This window comes from Pseudoliparis swirei, chromosome 7, assembly GCF_029220125.1.
Source record: "Pseudoliparis swirei isolate HS2019 ecotype Mariana Trench chromosome 7, NWPU_hadal_v1, whole genome shotgun sequence".
NCBI classification, from domain to species: domain Eukaryota; kingdom Metazoa; phylum Chordata; class Actinopteri; order Perciformes; family Liparidae; genus Pseudoliparis; species Pseudoliparis swirei.
The window spans coordinates 25,602,592-25,625,642 of record NC_079394.1 but is presented as its reverse complement, the minus strand read 5'-3'; the positions used below and the strand labels follow the sequence as shown (position 1 = coordinate 25,625,642).

The window sequence follows — 23,051 nt, the reverse complement described above, 5'->3', positions numbered from 1 at the left end:
ACTAGTTTTCAGTAATACAGTCCAAGCTGTGACGACGTTTACTTCATCAACATCAACAACAACAACAACAACAATGAACTGCTGTTTTTTATGTCCCTCACTAAAGGACTTCATTAATCTATTTTTGCAAACCAAAGTTATGACATAAATAAATCAAAAAAAGTAAATACAACAAAGCTACGATTAATTTTCTAACCACATACACAATATTGTTTATAACTGTCAGTTGTTGCTGCACACTGTAATCTTAACATCTAAAGATGAGTTGAATTTTGCATTAAAAATTAATTATGATCCATCAAATGAGGTTTAAGATCCAATCATCCGTCACCATTTATCTAATGATTTCCTACTTTTGGTGCAGAGATGGTTATACATCTGTTACAGAATGAGTTCATGGTGAAAGCTCACAAAATAGATAATGTTATTCACAACATTTTCATACATTAGATTTCCCAAGTATTCAAACATTTAAAAAAGTAGCCTGCATGAGTAAAACATGCAAAGAGACAAGATAATAAAACCCTTGTCTCTGATTGGCCACTGCTGGCACCGCCCACCCCGGAAGTTGAAGTTGTGGAAGTTCTCCCTGCTGTCTGCCACTGACAGTCCAGTGTTGCTCTCAGTGTTCACGAAGCGGGACCAGTAGCTCACAGGGATGTCTCTGTCTTTCGAGGGAAGGGTTGTGCTCGTCACCGGGTCCGGAGGAGGTAAAGTCCGCCATTCAGACGTTAGCTAGGCGGTCATTGCTGCTAACTGCAGCTCCGAGTGCTAAACAGCTGAAGTAAGTCTCGTTATGTGAGACCGTGCGCGAGCCTGACGAAACAAACCGTAAGACGTGACAGTAAAACGACCGTTCATCGACCACGGTATCGTATACATACACATTATATACATATTGCATATGCATGTTGTGTAACGTTACTGCGTTGTTTTGACGGTCGGCCTTTCAAGCTGAGCCCCACTGGGAGCAAAGGTCATGCATCGCCAAATGTGTGTGAAAGGTCACGTGGGACAGCACCGCAGCAGGTTGTTTAGGCTTTCTCTGTACACGTATGAATATGCCTCAGCTGTTTCCCTTTGCACAGGACTCGGCAGGGAGTACGCGCTGGCCTTTGCTGAAAGAGGCGCCTCGGTTGTAGGTAAATAAAGAATCATTGTCATCGTCATTGTTGAGCTTCTTGTTTTTTTTCCTGCTTCTTTTCTGTCAAATTCAATATAAACTGGTATTCGTATGTACAGCGCAGCACACGGGGACATTTAGCCTCTGCACTTGACCCGTTCCAGCCTCACAAGGAGCTTTAATACAGGCCCGGGGAGCAGTGTGTGGGCCCGGTTCAGAGTCTGTACCCGGCCCTATTTGGGGACTTTAATCTGCAACCCTCCGATGCCCGAGGCAAATCCCAACGGACTGAGCTACTGCTGCCCCACTTCCCACCCCATTTTTCTTTTGACGTTACACTGTGCTTGGTTAGTGCAACCAGACTTTGATCCTCTATACTGGCTGGAAAAGTCTTCCCAAAAATGAACCCTCCTAACCTCTTTTTTAAAGATCTCTCTTTGCCATGGGGAGACAGCATTAGTAACATTTCCCTTTTAGCAATCTTTTTAACAAACTATTTTTATTTTGTAATCATAAGTTCTTATCGCATTTGCTGCTGACTACATACAGAGGACAGAAAAGCAGCCGCAGGTGACTTTAATACCCACAACAAGACCTCGTGAGTCAGAACCTGCAGACTGTTGCTCTTGCATGGCTCTTTGCCCGAGGCGACTGCGGGTCTAGAGGTGTCCTGGTTTTCCAACCCCAATACACAGGACCAGTATCGGCACAGATACTCATCTTCAGAGGATTCGGTATCAGCCTTGAGATGACGGATCTGCAGTAAATGCAGTGACTTGAAGTCATTATGAAAATAAATTGTTGCTGCTGCCAGTGACACTCGGTGTCACGGCAATCCTCAAAATCAGTTACATGAGCGCATCCTGAGATTTCGGAGATGCATTCTACTTCAAAATGTCACAAAGAAGTGTGCGTGGCATTCGCCATCACAGTAATGAAGCCGCAGGTGCAGATGGTGTGCTCCCCAAAAATAATGTCTGTCCCCGATGACTCGACTCGCCCTTGAACTCTGACAAGGAATCAGCTTAGCTCGGCTCTTCTCCCAACCTAATCACTCGTGCGGAATTGCACAACTCACCCCATTATTGCTTATCTTTTTTTCTTCTTCTTGCTGGAATAAAGTGAACGACCTTGGAGTAGACATCAAAGGGGGCGGGAAGAGTTCTGCAGCTGCTGATAAGGTGGTGGAGGAGATAAGAGCGAAGGGAGGAAAGGCCGTGGCGAACTACGGTGAGAAGTTTGGACTCTTGTCTTATCATCCCTTCTCTTCTCTCGCACATCTTTTACTCCATCTGTTTTTTTGTGTCTCCTCAGCTTGTAGTAATTTGTTTATTAGACTTGAAAACAAATATTCATTTCTATCAGACCGACTAGCTCGAGTGTTTCTCCCTCTCATCTTTGTGCGTCTCACATACGTCAGACCACAGGAACACAACACAACACTTTTGATACATGGAACATCAGCACTTTGGAGAAATGTTCAGATTTGTTTGTTAAAGTAATGGTAACGTTGGCACATTAAAAAAAAAAAAAGCAATGATGCCCCATCAATAAATAACAATGTTGCTTTTGAAAAGGCGACTCACGCACACATTACTCGACATACTGAACATGCAACTTTCTCTCCTACACAATCCAACTTTCTCACAACGCCCCTCTGTCAGTTATATTGTCGTGACACTCTCTCTGCACACACCGTTTCTCTCTCTATAATCATAACCTGTATGCACATACAGACTCCGTGGAAGATGGAGAAAAAGTGATCCAATCCGCACTCGATGCCTTTGGAAGAATAGGTGAGAATTGTCTTTGTGTGGCTCCTTATCCCAAGTGGGGAATCAATAAATGAACTCTAATAAATTATTGTTTGCGATGTTATTACTTCAATTTGATCTCATGACTTGTATACATTATCTTATTTTTTACCAGATGTTGTCGTGAACAACGCCGGGTAAGTCATTCCACTGTAATGATCTCCCTTTGGGCTGTGTCCTATCACATGCGGCTAATTGATTGTATAGTTTCAGCATTAATGGGAGTATAAGCACGTTTTAGAGAACCTTAAGTAAAACCCTTTCCTGCTTTTCTTTGACAAGGATCCTTCGTGACCGATCGTTTGCCAGGACGAGTGATTTGGACTGGGGTAAATAAGTCATTCTCAATAACTCGTACTGTGTCTGTGGGTCCTCCCATAGAACCACATCATTTTATTTTATTTGGCTCGTCTCATAATCAAACCGTGCAAAATGTAAAAAAACAACAACATTTGTTTTAACTTGGGTTTGCTATCTCTGTCCGAACATCTTGTCTCTATGTGGAAGCTTAATGATCGATTCTGTACCTGGATCTGTTTCACAATGTTCTAATGTGAAATAATAGTTTACCAAAGTTAATAAAAGTCATGCATCTTACTCTGTCGCCCCATCGCAGACCTGATTCACAGAGTTCACTTGAGAGGCGCCTTCGTCGTGACTCGAGCGGCCTGGAGCCACATGAAAAAACAAAAGTTTGGCAGGTGAGGAGTTACTTACTATCTGAGGTGGATAAAAGCTGTGCCAGCCTCCTGTTACCGAGGTCGGGTTTATCCCCCCCCCCCCAAACAACAGTATCCTCAGCAGACAGACCATTATTGCTGGACATTAATCCAGAGCATGTCAGCCTGGCACAGAATGCTGTTTGGTGAAACCTGATTCAGACATCAGCGAAAATCCCAACAATGTTTTTCATGAGCCTCATTTTTAATTGGGCTCTTGAGGCAATAAGGAATATTAAGCATGTCTGGCATCACATTATTATTATACGCATATTCCGTCTCTCGACTATAGTCACTTGATACCCTCTAATATGTCTAGCTCCATTGGTTTCATGATGTGCAATGAAAAATAAATCTGCATACTTTATATAAGCCCAAGACGGCAAATTTGAGATGAATATATAAATCACCGAAGAAGGAAGGGAATTACTTCATATGCAGCACCGCAGGGTCATCCCCGAACAATCTGCCGCTTCATGTGGAGTCATCAAATTAAATAGTACTCAAAAGACGTCTCTGCAGGCTCATCTTATTCTTTTAAGTTTGTCGTACAGCATAAAAAGAAATACAAATGTAGTCAGACGTTGGAGAGTTCAACGCGTGTCTTCACCTCTGGAGAAACCTCTTGAACCATTCAGGTGATGGATAGTGAACCTGAAGCCGTCAGGTGTGGAATCAGATCTGTACTGATCATGTGTTGAAGGCCCAATGGGTCACTTATATGGAAAAAGGTATCGCGTCCTGCTTTCGGGGGCAACTGGTGAGGTAAACCACGGTTCTGGGTCTGATCTGAGCCCCCGGTGCAGAGCGTGTGCTCTGCAAAAGGTTTGCGTGTTTTGAATTGAAAATGAGCCGAAGAAGGTCACAACAAGCAGCTGTGTAACTCCAGGTAGCGGATGTCCTTCCCGTCGCGGTGGATGTGCACACGTGTGCTATCGGAGCGGGAGAAGACGGGAGCTCGTTGCGCCTCGAAGGGACACGTTGGGCGGAAAGCGTCGCTGCGCTGAGCAGCTTGTTTTTGAGGAGACGGGAAAACAGTTCAGGCAGGTTTTGTATCACGTTTTCAATAATCCTGATCATTTCAGACTTCTTTGTCCTATGGGGTTTTGAAATTCAATCTTTGTGTGCGGTCGACCTTGGCACAAGTTAATCGCGCATTTAAAGGTAACAGAACAGAACCAAATGAGAAGTGGAGCGGTTCGCGGCACGACTCTGAACAGAAGCCTCGGCTGTGAAGAGACACACAGACACTGCAGTTATATATCACATTTAGTCTGACATGATGTTTTTATTCTGTCCATTTTAACATTGTTCTCCCTTATTTTATGTGCTTTGTCTGTAGATTGTATTTGTAATCTTATGTTTTTTTAGGTTTGTTCTTAACATCAGCAACATTGGGACTACAGATGAAAAATAGCCTCTTGGCTAACTCTGGCACATTTACTGAAATGTTTTTATCAATGTGCACTGTCCCTTATTAAATAAACCATAACAAAATTTTAAAAAACACCGGGACGCTGTGCGTCGCCCATGCACCAGAGACAGCTTGTGTGTTTCTGTAACGGCGCTCGATAGTATTTGAATCATAGACTTCTCCTGGTAATTATTCATTTGAGAAATATTCAATGATGCCGATCTCCTGCTCGTTCCTCGTGGTCTGGACCGCCGTCTGCAGCTACTTGTAGTCAACGTGCCGGGTGGCGTTCGCTGGCCTCCGCTGACGGCGCCAGTGGTCGTACAAACCAAATGAGCTGTGAAGAATAATAAAAGATTAGACGAGGAGGGATTGTTATTATCGGTAAACTCACTTTATTGCCTTTGAACAAGGCCTGTAAAGAAAATCAAGTATGAAAAGTATTCTGAAGATTGAATATCCTTTAAACGACTTCATTTGGCCGCGAAATATTTGCCCGTGAGGATTTTTAATGACTTCTTATCTCTAAAGCATTTCATAAGTGAATTAAAATATTAAAATATATTAAAAGCTAAATTGAAAGGCTGTGTGTGTGTGTGTGTCTGCCATGCGCACATGCATGTATTTCTGCGTTTAGCCTGCACTTAGTTTCCTCAAGTAAAACGTGAAAGTCAACATACTGTGTGCAGTTGTGTTTGTGTGTGTGAGAGTGAACGGGCAAACATAATATGACTACATATGCATGCTTCTTTGTGTTAATGCATGCGTGAAGAGTTTGTGCCACTTTGCAAGAGTGTGTGTGTGTGTGTGTGTGTGTTTGCATGTGTGTGTGTGTTACTGACTTGTTGCTTGGGGTTGTCTCTGTGTCCAGAATCATCATGACGGCTTCAGCCGCGGGCATCTATGGTAACTTCGGCCAGGCCAACTACAGCGCTGCCAAGCTGGGCATGCTGGGTCTGTCCAACACGCTGGCCATCGAGGGGCGGAGCTACAACATCAACTGCAACACGCTGGCGCCGGTGGCCGGGTCGCGCCTCACAGAGACCGTCATGACCCCAGGTGAGAGATTCCATGATCGATTATTAGTCCGTGTGATGCGGGTCCTGCTACGTTCAAGCTTTCCCACATGTTACAAAAAACATTTTGGACCGACAGAAACGGGCAAATTCAGTTTCACCAAAGCATAAAAATAAAAAAAAATGTTTAACCATTTTTGTTGCATTTATTCTTTATGAAAGGAACAGCTGCATGATGTAATGCCTGTGTGATGTAGATTTACACATTTTTTTTTTAGGCAAAAGCACTCTCGTTTGACATTTGAAATTTGTCATCTAATATTAAAGAACTGTGTTTTTTTCACCATGATGAGATCACACACCTAAGTGCTTTTTAAAAGTTTAGATTCAAGCCCTGGATTCAAACCGGCAGCTCTGACCTCCTTATTTTACTGTCGATGTTGGCTGTTCCTCCAAAGTACGAGTGAATAAAGCGAACGACACATTTGTGTTTCTTTCACGCCGAAATGTCTCTTTAAGACTGAAAGCAGCGCGACATTGGAGGTACGCGGTGAACACAACAAAAACTCGGAGCACGTGGAAACGTGAGCGTGGAATACTTTGTGTGTTTCCTATGAACATTTCTTTCAAACAGACCAAAAATATGACAAGCGATTATAAAAAAGAAAAAAAAGGCAATTACTTTTCAGTGTTCCTACAGGGGTCTCGTGAGCCCTCAGAGAGGGGGGGATGTGTTACTAACCAACCAAAAGCCGCTATCAGTCGATGCCTCCTGATTTTCTTTTTAAGGGTGGCAGATATTTTCAGCGCACATATGGTGTTGAGGATTAAATCCTTCAGGGGAAAGAAAAGGAATAAAAGGTTTGTGCCATGTTTACTTGGCGTCGTGTTCAGGAATCTGTTTTCAAAATAAAATACAGAGACCTTTTTTAGAGATCACTTTCAAAAGATTTTGACCGATGACCTTTGACCTATGACCTTATGCTTTAAACCAGCTTTAGTGTCAGTAGTTGATCTGTGATATTCGTCCGGGAGAATGTTATATTAATAAACTACACAGATGAGTATGTAGTAAACAATTTATACCGTGTTATGATGAGACGGCAACATAATACATTACTTGGCTTTTTGTAAATGAAGAGCATGATCATACGCCTATTGTATACTCGTTAAATAAACCCTCCAATAACGGTATTTTCTACTACATTTCTATGCCCCCCCCATATAATTCCTTTTGGTTAAAACACGTACAAATAAACGGCAATTTGTAATCTCTGTAGAAAGGGGGCAGACGCGTGGGGTTTGTCTAATAACTCAGACCATACACATCGTAGTATTTTCTGAATTAACACATTTAGCAAACACAGTTAAACAACAAACTAACGACCAGATGGAGCTACTGAACCGGAAGCAACCCATTGTTGTTGTTGTTGTTGTTTTAGGGCAATTGTATAACAAATGTGCAATAAAAAGAACATTTTGTTTTATTCAGAGCTCGTGGCCTCGCTGAAGCCGGAGTACGTTGCCCCCATGGTCCTCTGGCTCTGTCATGAGCAATGCCAAGAAACTGGAGCACTGTTTGAGGTACACAACACTTTCCCTTTCATACGATGAGTAAGATCTCACTCCCACTGTCATGCCGGTAGTTTTGTATCTGTTATATCACAGAGCACAGCTATGCACCATTCACATTATTCAATCTCCATAAATAGACTATGAATATATATATATATGTTGCGTCTCCTTTCAGGCGGGTGCGGGCTGGATTGGAAAATGTGAGTATTGTATTTCTCCCCGGGACTGTCAGGATGCATCTATGAGCTTCAACATTCGCCCCGTGGTTTACTCCCACTGTTTGTGTGAGGGAGTGGTCCTCATGCGTGACCTCTTTATTTATTTGGGTGTGTGTGTGCAGTGCGCTGGGAGCGTTCTCAGGGCTGCGTTGTGAGACAGAAAAACCAGCCCATGACCCCCGAGGGGGTCCGGGACCACTGGGACAAAATCTGCGATTTCACCGACGCCACCAAGCCTACGAGCGTACAAGGTCAGTGACGGCCGCCCGCGTGAGCGAGCGCGTCGGTGCACATGTGTGCGTACTGTAAGTGCACCCTCACACTTTGCATGCGCACACGCACGCACACACAGTGACCGTGTTTACATGCATTCGAATAACTGGCTTAGTCGGACTGAAATCGAATGATCCGTTTCATGTAAACACCTTTGTTCGACTATGTGCGGTCCGACCAGGGCCGGAGTGGGGCCACTTTTCAGCCCGGGAATTTCAGGCTCAAGACCAGCCCACTTTTTTCATGGTAGTGGAAATTGGATAAATGAAGCAACAGTTCAGCTCTTACTATCCTGTAGTTCTTTTATTAATACCATGGTCCAACAAATAATGTAAAGGTTAAATACAACAATAATAATCAATTTAAGATGAGAAGTTAACAAAAAATATGCACAACATTAAAAAAGGCAGAAGGGCATAGCAGGGGTGTCAGACGTAGGCCAGATTTGTTGGAGTGAGACCTCATGGGGGCTGTCATTGCATGAGTATTATATAGTGGTGATTTACTCCTTTACTATGCCCACTTCTGAGCAAACAATGCATATTGGTTCATCAAGTACTGTACTGCTCTTTCTTAGAATATATAACTTTAATTCATATAGTGTCCACTGTTATCCTCTCTACCTGTCCCTGTCGTCATGGCCTCCTCATTGCAAATGTCGGGCTCATCATTTTCAGCAGGAGACTCTTATCTGCTGCTCCGAAGCTACAAAGAAAAATTAAGTCATATTACTGCATACTTCAATATCAATATCAATAGTATATACCAATATTTGCATAATATTTGCAAAGTCTATGGATCGCCATATTTTGGGTGATATAAAAAGGCTAATATTTTTATTCAATTTAATATTTTGCTTGAGAATAGTTTGACAACGCTACAATGATATTAATCAAGGCTACAACGTTAGCCGAATAGTTATGTTGCTAATCATTAGGCCTTTGTCTCTCTTTACCAGTTGCCACTTGTGTTTGTCCTCTTGAAAATAAATCTGTAAGCTTGGCACATTTGGCAGCATCCTCCTCCAATGCCTTTCTTTTTTTCAACCTGGCTTTTTCAGCCCCTCCTGCCCTCTTCCTCCCTGATGCATATCGTTGCGGTCGGGCCGGCCCAGCTATCCGTAGCTGAGAAAACTTTTTGGAAAAGACGGCTAAGGACCGAACCAACTCTATTTTGGAGGGGTGAAGTTCTCCTCTCCCAAATTGAGTTGGTTGAGTTCCATAATGGACTGAACCAACTCTATTATTTTGGTACAACCCATGCAGAGGCTGCGGTGTCAGAATGCGGAACGTGTGTAGCCCACTTTAAGAGAAGATGGACTAACGTGACAAATGTCAACAAATAAAATTATCGACCGGCCCAGAAGTGAAGCGGCCCACCGGGAACTCTCCCGATTACCCACCCCGGGCCTGGGTCCGACTACGATCCGATTAACACCCCTGGATAACTCGATCCGATCCGGTTGATAATTCGACGATCGCGGCATGTAACGGTGAATTGGATTAGGAACTGGACTTTGCGTCTTTGCGCATGCTTGAGATCCCGCCGCCCTCCTCCCTCCTCCCTCCCATGTCGTGACCCGGAAGTCGAAAGAGACGATAAGTTGTCACTGCCGGGAGCCTGGCCGGCAGAAAACAAACAAACTATGGAGAACACAAGAGCCACCACACATCTCTGGACCGAAGAGCAGACAGAATAGTAGAGGGATGTAGCTTCGCCTTGCTCTCTGTTCGCCATCTTTCTCGAAATGTTGATGTTGTTGTTGTTGGTTGTTGTTGGTAGTGGTGAAGAGGTCAATCGGAAATGGCTGTATCACCACGAGTTGTAATGAAAACAGCGCCACCTATCGTATCGGATATGACATGCTTTCGGCCAATGATTAGAATTACTCACTGCCATGTATATTGGGATAACAGCAGATCCCCCAAAAGATAGCATAGTCCGACTAAAGCAAGATTAGAATTATACCATCATGTAAACGCACTGACTTACATAAATGTCGCGACGCTTCAAGGTGAGACGTTAGCGAAGCCGCTTTCACACATTTCCTTTGATTTGAGTCAGACTCTTGAGTGGATGGCGCCCTCCCTCTTAACCCTGCCTGTCGGCTGTCACACTTTGTTTGACTCACTCTGCGTCGAGTCAGAGTGAGTCACGTTGCAGAATATAATCAAAGCTATCCGACGCTTCCCAACCGGGTAACCACCACGCTCGTGGTACAGTATGCCATTGTGTAGTTATGTAGGTCAATGTTCTGGTGCTGGAGTGACAATCATCTTTCTTGTGAGAAAGACTTCTAGTTTCTTGAAAGTACGCGTCTGCTCTGCCTCTAATAACGGAGAGGAGGCAGTTCAATCCTCTTTTTTTGTGAGCGCCATGAAATGAAAGCCAAAGGAGTGATCTTTAAATCACAGCATTTACAGCTATTTTAGAGTGTGTGGCATTGATGTATTTTTATTGTTCATTATCTGGGTTCATATTCAGTTTGGACTCTTTAATCAGCTCGCCCGTATCGACAGGGTTTTGGTGACAGCGAGGACAAGATGACGTTAGAGATCGAGGGAATGAGGCGGAGAGAAGAGCGGTTGAATTCAGTTTATTTTGTATAGCCCAATATCACAAATACCTCAAAGGGCTTTACAATCTGTACACATACGACATCCCTGACCTTTGACCTCACATCCGATCAGGAAAAACTCCCAAGAAATCTACACAAAAAAAACTTTCACAGGGAAAAAAAAGGGAAGAAACCTTCAGGAGAGCAACAGAGGAGGACCCCTCTCCAGGATGGACAGAAGACAGACGTCATGTGACCAGAAGGAATCAGTTGAGGGGAACACGATGCCTCATGCAAACGAGGCAGGCCGGAACATGTTGATTATCACTCTGCCTCCTCCATCCTCCATCCGAGGAAAAGGCGACGGTGTTGACGCTAAACGAACGAGGGCGGCGGTCCCCGTTGGCGTGATGTTGTTGCGCCTCCTCATTTGTAGCTCATTCCACAGACTTGTTGCTGCCTCTTGTGTTCCAACCGCCTGCAACTGAGTGACGGTAATTAGTGGCTGCGGTCCTCCGAGTCTCTGCTTCTGTGGCTCTTTTGTCTCGGCTGTCGTCCCCCTGTCTGTGCTGACTGACGGCCGGGAGGATTCATAGCTTATGTCACCTGGGCGGATATGTCGTGGACTCGGATGTCTTTAAGCGAGTAGTCTTTCAAAGGACGGAGCAGCGGTCCTGTTTATTCCGCTTGCGTGTGAATCTCAAAACCAAACCGCGCTGTTGCTTTGGCTTTAAACTCTTATTGTGTGTCAGCGTCTCCCTGGAAGTCTATTTAACTTTACTGCGATCAATTTAACTCCATTGGAAATCTTTTGGAGCTGAAGAAAAGAAGAAAAGTATCCTTGCGCTCATTCCTGCAGATGTGCAGGTTATCAGGGGGATGATGACATTTGAAGAAGATGAATGTGTAAACAAACACATTGTCAGATGGGAGGGAGTCTACACTTTCCATTGAAGGCACCAGTAGAGAAATGTTGATGTAACCGGGATTTATTTACATGTAAACATCCACATTATACATAAATCATCAGGATCTCTTGGTTATTAAAACTTAACATTTTAATCTTGACAATAAAGAGTTGTAGCGTCCTATATTATAAATAAAATTTATCTTTTTTTCGATTAATTAAATTAAATAATAATTAATATTTTGAAATTATATTTTTTAATCGCGATTAACGACACTAAAAGTGTTTTCCTCTTCAAATCACACAAACTCTTAAAGACAACATAGCACACATATAAAACAGTTTGATAGATAATATGATAATGGGTTTCTTCAGTGAATTGATAAATTATATCTTCAGTGAACATCTTCTATCCCATTGGTCCTGACTGAACACAACACTGAACACAGCAGAACCAGAACACTTGTAACATGAAACACATGACAACGACAGGCATTCAATACACTTCTAAAAATAAATTTAATAATACATTTATTAAATTTATTTTACAAATTAAATAAACACCACCAACCCATTATACATCAAACCACATGTACAGATCAATCTCCATCAAACAAATCTCTCTGAATGTCCTCACGCGTTGTCTCTCTGTGTTCTTGACTTCTTCGCTTTCTTCTGACCTGCAGGAGGAGGCTGACCCCCTGTGATGAGTTGGAGGTGGTTGTTTTGTGTTTTTATGTTGACGGATTGTTTTACGAATTGGATTGACAAAGTTTTTTTTCCGCGTTCCGCCACCGCCGTCACCGTTCCTCTTCCCGACTGTTCCTCTGGGAGACGGAGGAAGGAGAGAGAGGAGGACACCCGGAGGATTCACTGATTCATCCACTTTAAACTTCATCCATTTGGTTTTCTAATTGTTTTAAATTGTTTAAAAAAAAAAATTTGTGTCACTGTACTGTCAAAAAAAAAAAAAAAAAAAAAAAAAAAAAATTATAATATTAATATTATATTAATTATGCGCAATTAAATTAACAGATAGATTAACGCGTTAACGCTGACAGCCCTACTTTTTTTTCTTCAAAATGTGTTTATTTGATTTTTCTTTCTTTTTTCCTTCAAGGAAGAACAAGTTACAAATATAGTAAACATAAGAAACATGCTACCAGACATAATAAAAATACAAATTATGATAAAAATAAAATAAATTATATAAAATGACACTCAACACTGGATGGCACCCTCGTTGGGATAACATGTTTACTAAATAAACTCAGCAGCTACTGGATTTTATTAGACTAAAAGCTTGTCGTCACGAGAGCTAACCGTGCTCTCAACTCTCCCCACACTACCTTTATTTTGAAAGAACTCAACCAGTGAGCCCTCCAACCGTCGTTGATGACTCTTAACATGATGATTTTATCTGGTCAGTTAAACCACGTATGGAGAACGGCAACGCCAGCCGGTGGGCTATAATACATCAAGACACAAGTATCTGTCTCTCTGCGGGGCATCAGGGTGGCACTTGGTCCTCCTGTGGCGTCTTGCACTCATCTGTCGATCTCTCACCTTTCCACAGAGTCTCTCCAGTCCATCGTAAGCGTGTTGGGCGCACTGGAGTCCGGTGGACAAGTGGGTGCGAATCCGACGGCCGCCGCCTCGGCTTCAGGGATCAATCCCGTGAGTAGAGATCACTGCTGCTGCTTCTTCTCTTCTTCCTTGACGGTGATGTTCGAGAGTCATCTGTACGTCTCCCAAAGTCTAGAATCAACCAATCGATTATTTTTATTCGTTATCCGGACCCAGGCTGCATGACTCAGTGCGTTTACATGATGGTATAAGTCGAATCTTGCTTTAGTCGGACTATGCTATCTTTTGGGGGATCTGCTATTATCCCAATATACATGGCAGTGAGTAATTCGAATCATTGGCCGAAAGCATGTCATATCCGATACGATAGGCGGCGCTGTTTTCATGACAACTCGTGGTGATACAGCCATTTCCGCTTGACCTCTTCACCACCACCAACAACAACCAACAACAACAACATCAGCATTTCGTGAAAGAACCATGCTCTTTAGTATGTTCAACTCCTTCAATACATTAAGCATAAATTCTGTCTGCTCTTCGGTCCAGAAATGTGTGGTGGCTCTTGTGTTCTCCATAGCGTTGTTTGTGTGATATGACCATGTGATCATGTGACCATGTACGTTACCATATGACCATGTGACCATGTACGTTACCATGTGACCATGTAACAAATGGTTGCACACTACACTAACTGTCAGTAATGAAAGAAGAAATATATATCTGGCAATATTTTGATCATGGACAGTTATTTATATCTATATATTTTGACAAAAGACACAAGCTCAGACCTGAGACAGGAACAAGAAGCACATCCTGACAGTAAAACCAGACACGGTATCCAACACACTCGAGGTGTGAAACATGTAAGCATGACGCAGTTTAGTATTCATATTGTCCATCTGCAGATAAAAAAATGCATTGTTGCATTCAAACAATGACATGTAATGTAATGTAAAAACTTTCAAATATGACGTTTAAACTCTTTCACATTGTGTCTTTATCTGTTTGGTAGAAACCACATTTTTTTAATCATCGCATTTATACTTTTGGTGACCTCCTTTCAACATTACACAAGCCTGCTACAAATATATCATGAGTCACCTAAAATGTGAAAGAATGTGTGTGTGTGTGTGTGTGTGTGTGTGTGTGTGTGTAAGAGTCACAATGTAGCCTCAAGACAAACATCTCCATGGTGTTCTCAGTTTACTTAGCTTTATGATCAGCGTGTGTGTATTTTGTATATGTGTGTCTTGCTACACACACACACACACACACACACACACACACACACACACACACACACACGGTGTCTCAGTTGCTTATGTGACTTTGTCCGTGTCACGGTCCTGAGCACGTATTTGAGTTACGCCACACTGTGACTGCCTCGCTCATATTTATTTCATGTCACGCAGAGATTATCACATCAGCGCCGCCAAGGTCGCTCTGTGCGTTCAGTTGTGCGTTCACTTGTGCGTGTGTGTGTGTCAGGCGGGTGTGTTCCCCTCGTTGGATCAGATTCATCCCCGGGTGATTCATAAGTGTAAAAATGACTTTTTCTTAAAGCCGACTTTGTATCTTTAAAAGAAACATTTTTTCTTCCTCTGCCTGTGATGATCTAACTTGACTTCCACCTTTTGTGTACCGGAGCAGTGTGTGTCAAACATGAGTTATCAATGAGTAAAAGAAGAAAAATCTATTGTAATAAAGTGTCAAAGGGCTTTAAATACGTGATGGCCATTCCCATTTTGGGAAATATGAATTTGAATTATTTCGTATTTGGCTACAGGTAAAGAAATAATTCAAATTCATATTACATAAATATTCATGACATCGTACAGGAAATAAAGGTCTAATCCTCAGAGCTCGTCTCTCCTCCTCTCAGGCCATGGCAGTGGGACACAAACTGGGGCGGTACACCTTCGACATCAGCCCCACTCAGTGCATCCTCTACGCGCTGGGGGTCGGCATGTCCACCAAGGACCCCGACCATCTGAGGTGTGTGTGTGTGTGTGTGTGTGTGTGTGTGTGTCTTTGTTCATGCCAACCGCCCAATGGGATAACGGCTCCCGAGCGTTTCACATCTCAGTGAAACTCTTTTCACCTTTTCCACGCAGGTTCCTGTACGAAGGCCACCAAGACTTCGGCTGCCTGCCGACCTTCGGGGTCATTCCCCCTCAGGCGGCCATGCTGGACGGCGGGCTGAGCGCCGTCCCCGGACTCGACATAGATGTCACACGGGTTAGAAAACACACCGATGAAGTCTAACGTGTGTGTGTGAGTGTGTGTGAGTGTGTGTGTGTGTGTGTGTGTGTGTGTGTGTGTGTGTGTGTGTGTGTGTGTGTGTGTGTGTGTGTGTGTGTGTGTGTGTGTGTGTGTGTGTGTGTGTGTGTGTGAGTGTGTGTGAGTGTGTGTGTCACATTGTTGTGCTCAGATGCATATTTGTGTCCATATGGTAGATTTCACACACCAATGCACACTCGTCATGATAATGAGGCTTTACGACATTGATTTGATTTTTATATTTATATATATATATATATAAACACACACATCACATCTGTTCTCGTGTTCCCTGTCAGATATTGCATGGCGAGCAGTATCTGGAGCTGTACAAGCCTTTTCCGACCTCAGGTATTTCCCTCTCCACTGACTATGTACTCGCTGCAGATTAGACATTATAGTAAAAGTATAAATGACATTTTAAGAGTTGATTCATGTTACTCTCTGTAACTCTGTGCTTTAACTGGGAGCAGTCTGAGTTCAATCGATCATTTAGACACATTTTGATGAAGTATAAGGATTTAAGGGCAGCCTATGAGGCCATGGTGGATTTTTGTTTGATATCCTGTTCTAGCATATTCATACCGGGGAATTGACCAGCGCGGCCCAGTCCATGGCTCTCGTGTTTTTTTATGCTTTATAATCAAGTCCGAGAGCTATTCTTGTGGTTTGAAAACACCTGCTGCCAGTTCTACTACATCTTTTCACACACGATGAAGCCTTTATAGCTTTTCTTCAGCAAGAAAAAAATGATTTGATTGATTCATCTGCAGAATAATTCTTCATTTTTCAATACGTGCATTATTTAATTGAACATCTTTATCTGAAAAGTCAATTAAAAGATTTTTGTTTTTGTTAATATGAAGACGTGCGTGACGAGACATCTCCTTCAAGTGTAATGTAAATGGTGACGCTGCCTTTCAGGGACCGTGACCTCGCAGGCCACCGTAGCCGACGTGTTGGACAAAGGATCCGGAGCGCTCATCCTCTTGGACGGTGAGGTCCTCCCCCTCCTCGTAGAAACGCGTGTGTCTCCCACACGCCGCGTCTGTTTTCATCCAACACCAACGCGTCTTTTCCTGAAAGTTTCCTCTCGGCTGAATTATTGAAAGTTAATTTCCCGCCGGCGTCTGCGGGGATCGAGAAAATAATGGACCGAGAACGGCTCCTATTCCACGGAGATGGCTGATATTAGAGCCACTCTGATCTATAATGAATCTGACTTAAAACAAGTCATGTGGGACCACACACACACACACACACACACGTATGTGGAGTCTATCTCATGACTGTAGCTTGGATGTGATGCTAATTGCTGCTTCTCCGTCATGTGGCTCCTCTCATGTCTCCTCCAGTTTTAATTTGGCTGTAAATGTGTCAAAGTATTCTACAGCTTTGAGAACTGCAACATGAACTGCAGTCATCTAGTTTGTTCTGTCTCCTGTGATGCTAGATGTCCTCCAGGCGTAGCCAGGAGAGAACGACCGTACACCGAGTACTCGTTTAGAGTATTTTCTTTCTTCCCGTCTCAATAATACTATCTTGACTTATTGAATGTTATATGGAATCACATTTGCTGACCTCGTTATTGCTTACTTTAAGCACATCCCATATGTTAGCCAACACCGTGCCGGCGTAAACGACTCTCGTTGCACATATTTGTCAATGAGACTTTATTTTTACATTCGCATTGAAAATGCGGAAAGGTTATGTTTTGATCGCCGTATATTTACTTATTTGTATGCGTGTTACTCGCATAACTCAAAAAGTATTAAACCGAATCGCATGGAATTTGGTGGGATGTTTGGTTATTATCCGGGGACCATTTGATTAGATTTTGGGATCGATCGGGTCAAAGGTCAAGGTCATGAAAAGGTCAAAATCTTCTTTTTACCATAGCGCGGTCAATTTCTATCCAATTGGCATGCAACTAATGCCAACATGTTCATAGTTCAATGCCCAATCTTGTGATATGCGAAGGTATGCCCTCTACCGAGTGCCCGTTCTAGTATTTATTGTTTTGGTTTAGAATATTTTTTATTTTATATTCGAATGTCTGAATATTCTAATGAGTTAAAGAAGTGCGTTGCTCCTTTTTTAAATGGCGCTCTTGGGTTATTACGATATCATATTATCATTGCATCGCTGCCATGTAATGGTCTTCAAATGACAATGATGTCGTTTATCAACTGCAAAGGGTACCGTTTAAATAGTTAATTCTAAAAAATAAAAAAAAGGTATGATGCCGTTATTTTTCTACCGCAAAATGTGTTGATTTGGTCAAACTTATCGTCCCATTAATGCTGCGGAAATAAAAAATAAATAAATAATGTAATTAATAATGATGTAACGCTCTGCCGCCACATCTGTTCCTCTTCCCAGTGAACACCTACAGCGGCGAGCAGCTCATCTGCTTCAACCAGTTCACCCTTTTCGTGGTCGGCGCCGGCGGCTTCGGAGGGAGCAGAACCTCGGACAAGGCCAAAGTACGCGCCGCGCGTTCGATGCAACGGAACGAGACAAATCCGGAGCTCATCATTTACTAGTTTAGTGTTTTTTATTTTCCTTCAGGCTCCTCTTCCGCTGCCAAACGGGCTCCAGATGTTGTGGTGATTGATTCCACCACGAGAGACCAAGTGAGTGTTTCTGTGTGGGTTCAGCTGCAGAATAAATCAGCTGCATCGACGATGACGATGATGATGATGTGTGGGTGAAAACAGAACCTATATTGTTTTGTGCTGCTGAAATATGTGTCGGACAAGATTGTATACATTTATAAAAAGATAATATTCATAAAAGAGGGAACGCCGACTGTGTGATGCAGCAGACAATTACAAAAAGGAATTGAGGGGACGGAGACGGTGAAAAGAACCGAAACCCCTAGAGCAATTCAAATGACTGGAACTGTATCGCGTTCTTATCTTCGGTATCTCTTCTTTCGCCTTGATGATCATTTAATTTCATCCGTGTCTGAAGAGCGTTTTGTGAATGAGATATCGATGTAATGTCTGTCTCCCGCGCGGCGGCTGCAGGCGGCCTTGTACCGCCTGAGTGGCGACTGGAACCCCCTTCATATCGACCCCGGCTTCGCCGCCATGGCAGGTGAGAGAGTCCTCGAAACGTCCGAGTTCATATGGGAGGTTGCGATGTGGTACGTGAACGCGGCGCTCTGCGTGCAGGCTTCCAGGCGCCCATCCTGCACGGCTTGTGCTCGTTCGGCTTCGCCGCCAGACACGTCCTCAAGGAGTTCGCCGGCAGCGACCCGTCCAGATTCAAGGCCATCAAGGTGGGCGTCGCTCTCGATTTTGAAAAGCCTCATTTTTCTCTGAGTTATTGGAGCACTCCCTTGACCCCTGATGCCCCTCCTCCTCCTCCTCCTCCTCCTCAGGTCCGCTTTTCGAAGCCGGTGATGCCGGGCCAGTCGCTTCAGACCGAGATGTGGAAGGAGGGCAACAGAATTCACCTCCAGTGTAAAGTCAGTGGCGCGTTCCTCTGGCGCACGCGTCTCTCCGTGAGCGCGCGGCGTGCGTCCTCCTTGACCCGCTCTCCTCTTGTGGTCCAGGTGAAGGAGACCGACGCCGTCGTCCTCGCCGGGGCCTACGTGGATTTACACGCCGCGTCCGGGGCTTCTCCGGAAAGCCTCCCTCAAGTACGTCCACGCTGGAGGATTCTCTCGCGGAGGCTCCTTTCCTCCGCGGTTCCCCTGGAGTCTTGTGCCACATTGTTACCTTCGCATTAAAAATGCGGAAGGTTATGTTTTGATCGCCGTGTATTTATTTATTTATTTGTATGCGTGTTATTCGCATAACTCAAAAAGTATTAAACCGAATTGCATGAAATTTGGTGGGATGATTGGTTATTATCCGGGAACCATTTGCTTAGATTTTGGGATCAATCGGGTCAAAGGTCAATGTCAAGGTCATGAAAAGGTCAACATCTTCTTTTTACCATAGCACGGTCAATTTGTATCCAATTGGCATGCAACTAATGCCAAAATGTTCATAATTCAATGCCCAATATTGTGATATGCGAAGGTATGCGCTCTACCGATGGCTATTTCTAGTTATCGAGTGTTTCTGTTTCTCTTTCAGAGCGAGCTGCAGAGTGACCTGGTGTTCGCGGAGATCGGCCGTCGCATCAAGGACTCGGGCTCGGAGCTGGTCAAGAAGGCGAACGCCGTGTTCGCCTGGGAGATCACCAAAGACGGAAAAACCGCCGCCAAGTGGAGTGAGTGGAACGGGTGCATTGTGGGGGAAATGTCGGTTCAGGAGCGAGAGCGGTCGCCGTGTGTGTTCTCTATACGCTTCTACAACTCGAGGGAAGGGCGTCGAGGTGATCTGAAGGATCCACATGTCGCCGACAAATTGTCCAAAGTAAGCATTTCAAACGTGTCGTGACGCTAACGCAGAGTGTGTGTGTGTGACTCCTCCTCCAGCCGTGGATCTGAAGAACGGCAGCGGCTCCCTGCAAAGGGGCGGTCCCAGCGGGAAGGCGGACGTGACCCTCACCGTGTCGGACGAAGACTTCCTGGAGGTGGTGCAGGGCCGACTGAACCCTCAGAAGGTGACGGAGCTTCGCAGTTTGAACGCCCGGCGGTTTCCCCGTGTTTGAACCCCGTCTTGGACATCTGGACTAACTTCAATCTGTAGCGACAGAGGGACAGAAAATAATCCAGCAAAACCCGGCTTGTCTGACGCATCTCGTGCGTCAGAGTCGATCATCACTGTAGAGAATTGATATGCTTCCTGGAGCACTTGATGTTAATCTGAGGTCTCTTGATATTAATCTGAGGTCTCTTGATATTGATCTGAGGTCTCTTGATATTAATCTGAGGTCTCTTGATATTGATCTGAGGTCTCTTGATATTGATCTGAGGCCTCTTGATATTAATCTGAGGTCTCTTGATATTGATCTGAGGTCTCTTGATATTAATCTGAGGTCTCTTTATGTTAATCTGAGGTCTCTTGATATTGATCTGAGGTCTCTTGATATTAATCTGAGGTCTCTTTATGTTAATCTGAGGTCTCTTGATATTAATCTGAGGTCTCTTGATCTGAGGCCTGTTTTTTCTCTACAAAGAGAGTCAACAGGCTGTGGCGTTGAAGGTCCCTCGGGCAGGGTGTGTTTTGTTTGATTTTACCAGCTTCTCCGATGAAAGTGGGAGGAGTTAAAAGGACGCTGGGAACCATCGCCGTGAACTGCCGTCCCTTGATTGATTGCACCCGAGGAACCATCAGCTGCTCAGGCTCCGCTCCCTATGAATATTATTATTATTATTACTACGTCATTGTTCTGCTGCCGGAGCACTCGTGGTCGAGACATGAACGTGTTGCTTTTCATTTGTATGAAGTGTTCTTCTTGGCCCCAATCGCCGGGAATCTGAGGAGACTTAACAAACCGTAAGAAAGAAAGAAATAACAAACATTTGTTTCCGTCATGTCTCCAGGCGATCGTCTCTGGCAAGCTGAAGGTTCGAGGGAACATCATGCTGAGTCAGAAGCTGGAGTTCATCCTGAAGGACAACGCCAAGCTCTGAGCTCCTCGGCCCACCAATCAGATAACCAGAAACTAACAGGCTAACCAGCTCCTCTGAGCCCCCCCCCAAACACACACAAACACACACAAACACACACACACACTGCTGCTTCAGAATGAATTCTCTCATAACTGAACTTTTCCCTGAAGCTGCAGATGGACAGTTTTCTTCGTTGCTATGACACAGCTCCTTATGATCCGTCCCTGCATTTAATACATTGGCCTTTCATATGAAAATTAAATTAAACAAATAGTTTTCTTCTTTTATAGATTTGATTAAATCATACTGATTTTTTAAAATCAAGATATTAAGAGGAACACGCGTCTACGACAGGAAACCAGAATTCCTCCCACTATCGGGCGACTGTGCCGATGATAACAGCAACAATCTCAACCTGTTATAAAGCTCGGGGAAATAAGCGCCTCTTTTTTCCCAGCATGCCCATCGATCATATTTGGGAGCGTTTAACCTCACTGACCGCTGGTCGTATGTAACTGAGCCTGTGAGATGTATAATAATGTAGAGTTTGCTAGTTATGCAAAATAATGATTTTCACTTTTCATAATGTCTATCAATGGTTGCTCTATGATAATAAAGTAATTCAGATACAAATCTAATTTCTGTATGTTTATTAGTGCTGCACTGTGGGTGGTAATTAAAGGGGCTATTATGTATATTTGTATTACAATGTATCAAATTACTATATATATTATATATATATATGTATTATACATTATATATTTATATAACGGCTATAGTGTCATATATATATGATTTATAATATATGTATATAATCTATATATATATATATTATAAGTAATTTGATGTTTTGATATATATATAACAGCTTTAGTGTCATATATATATGTATATTATATTTATAATATATATATATATAAATAATATATATATTATATATATATATATATATTATAAGTATAAGTAATTTGATGTCTGTCCCCAACCAGGTGACAACCTCGGGTTCAGCGGTGGAAGGTTCTTTAATATGCATTCTCTCGACTGGCCATTAGGGGGCGACTTCTCTAGATCATGTATGTCTCATGTAGAATAAGCACATCATTCTGTTATTGATTTCAAATTTAACATTAACAACAGTAACCAAAATCTAATAAATCCATCCTTGAATGGATTCGGGCCAAATTTTAGTACATCTTCCCAAAGTATTCCCGAGACATCACACACGTTATCGAGCACAGTGTTAACAGCGTAATGTCGTATGGCATGGGGGGGGAAAGTAAAATATGCCATGAAAAAAAACCATTTGTATAATCTGCCCTATTAAAGTACTAACTACAAATATTATTTTTTTATTCCCATTAGATTTGGATTGAAACTGAGTTCTACCAAATATGAAAATAATCTTTCCTAAAGGATGAAGAATCATACAATGTTTTACTCTTTAAAAGGTTTTAAGAGAAGGCGATTTAAGGATGGACAAAACAAAAGCATGTAGTGACATACATTTACTCTTAAACTATAATCACGACTTCATACTGTAACATTTATGCTTAAAACTAAACAGTGTTTTCATGACTTTATATATTTCATGACATACTTTAAGTCACATTGTTTTAGTCAATTTTGACATTTGTGATTTCTTTGTGACTTTTCATAAGACTTAACTGACACACTATAAAGACATTTTAACTTTTTTCATCACTTTATGATGTCATACTTTACTATGACATTTGTATGACGATTGAAACGTTTTTTCACAAATTGTTATTACATTATAGTAATACAAACCTTTTTCAACACCCATTTTTGTAATTACTCTTTGACATAATATGGCTTTTTGATTGTTTAATATACTAATAAATCACTTTATGACTTTAAATGTACATATATATATATATACAGGCACGTGCACAGGTAGAGCCCTAGTGGTGCTCAAGCACGTGCCCCTTTGCCCTGGATGAGAAAAGTGCCCTTTCTGTATTCATGTCAAATACACATTATTGTGGTCGTCATGCTCCGGTTTATTTTTTCTGTTTTTTAGATGTGAGACGGG

The 23,051-nt window shown here is 42.9% G+C and overlaps 1 protein-coding gene across 1 annotated transcript; it reads left to right on the top strand.

The window, feature by feature from the left end:
* Positions 1-559: 559 nt before the first annotated feature.
* LOC130196891 (peroxisomal multifunctional enzyme type 2-like) lies at positions 560-21,636 on the top strand. The gene is given in 26 exon segments (XM_056419294.1): positions 560-710; positions 1,089-1,142; positions 2,246-2,353; positions 2,860-2,919; positions 3,053-3,074; positions 3,220-3,266; positions 3,554-3,638; positions 5,942-6,129; positions 7,579-7,670; positions 7,837-7,861; positions 8,002-8,130; positions 13,193-13,293; positions 15,086-15,198; positions 15,318-15,441; positions 15,783-15,834; positions 16,408-16,479; positions 17,866-17,969; positions 18,055-18,064; positions 18,067-18,119; positions 18,516-18,585; positions 18,663-18,769; positions 18,872-18,958; positions 19,046-19,132; positions 19,575-19,710; positions 19,919-20,046; positions 20,930-21,636. Coding segments are annotated over 26 exon segments (2,196 nt in total). The 5' UTR covers positions 560-658; the 3' UTR covers positions 21,020-21,636.
* The last annotated feature ends 1,415 nt before the right edge of the window (positions 21,637-23,051 follow it).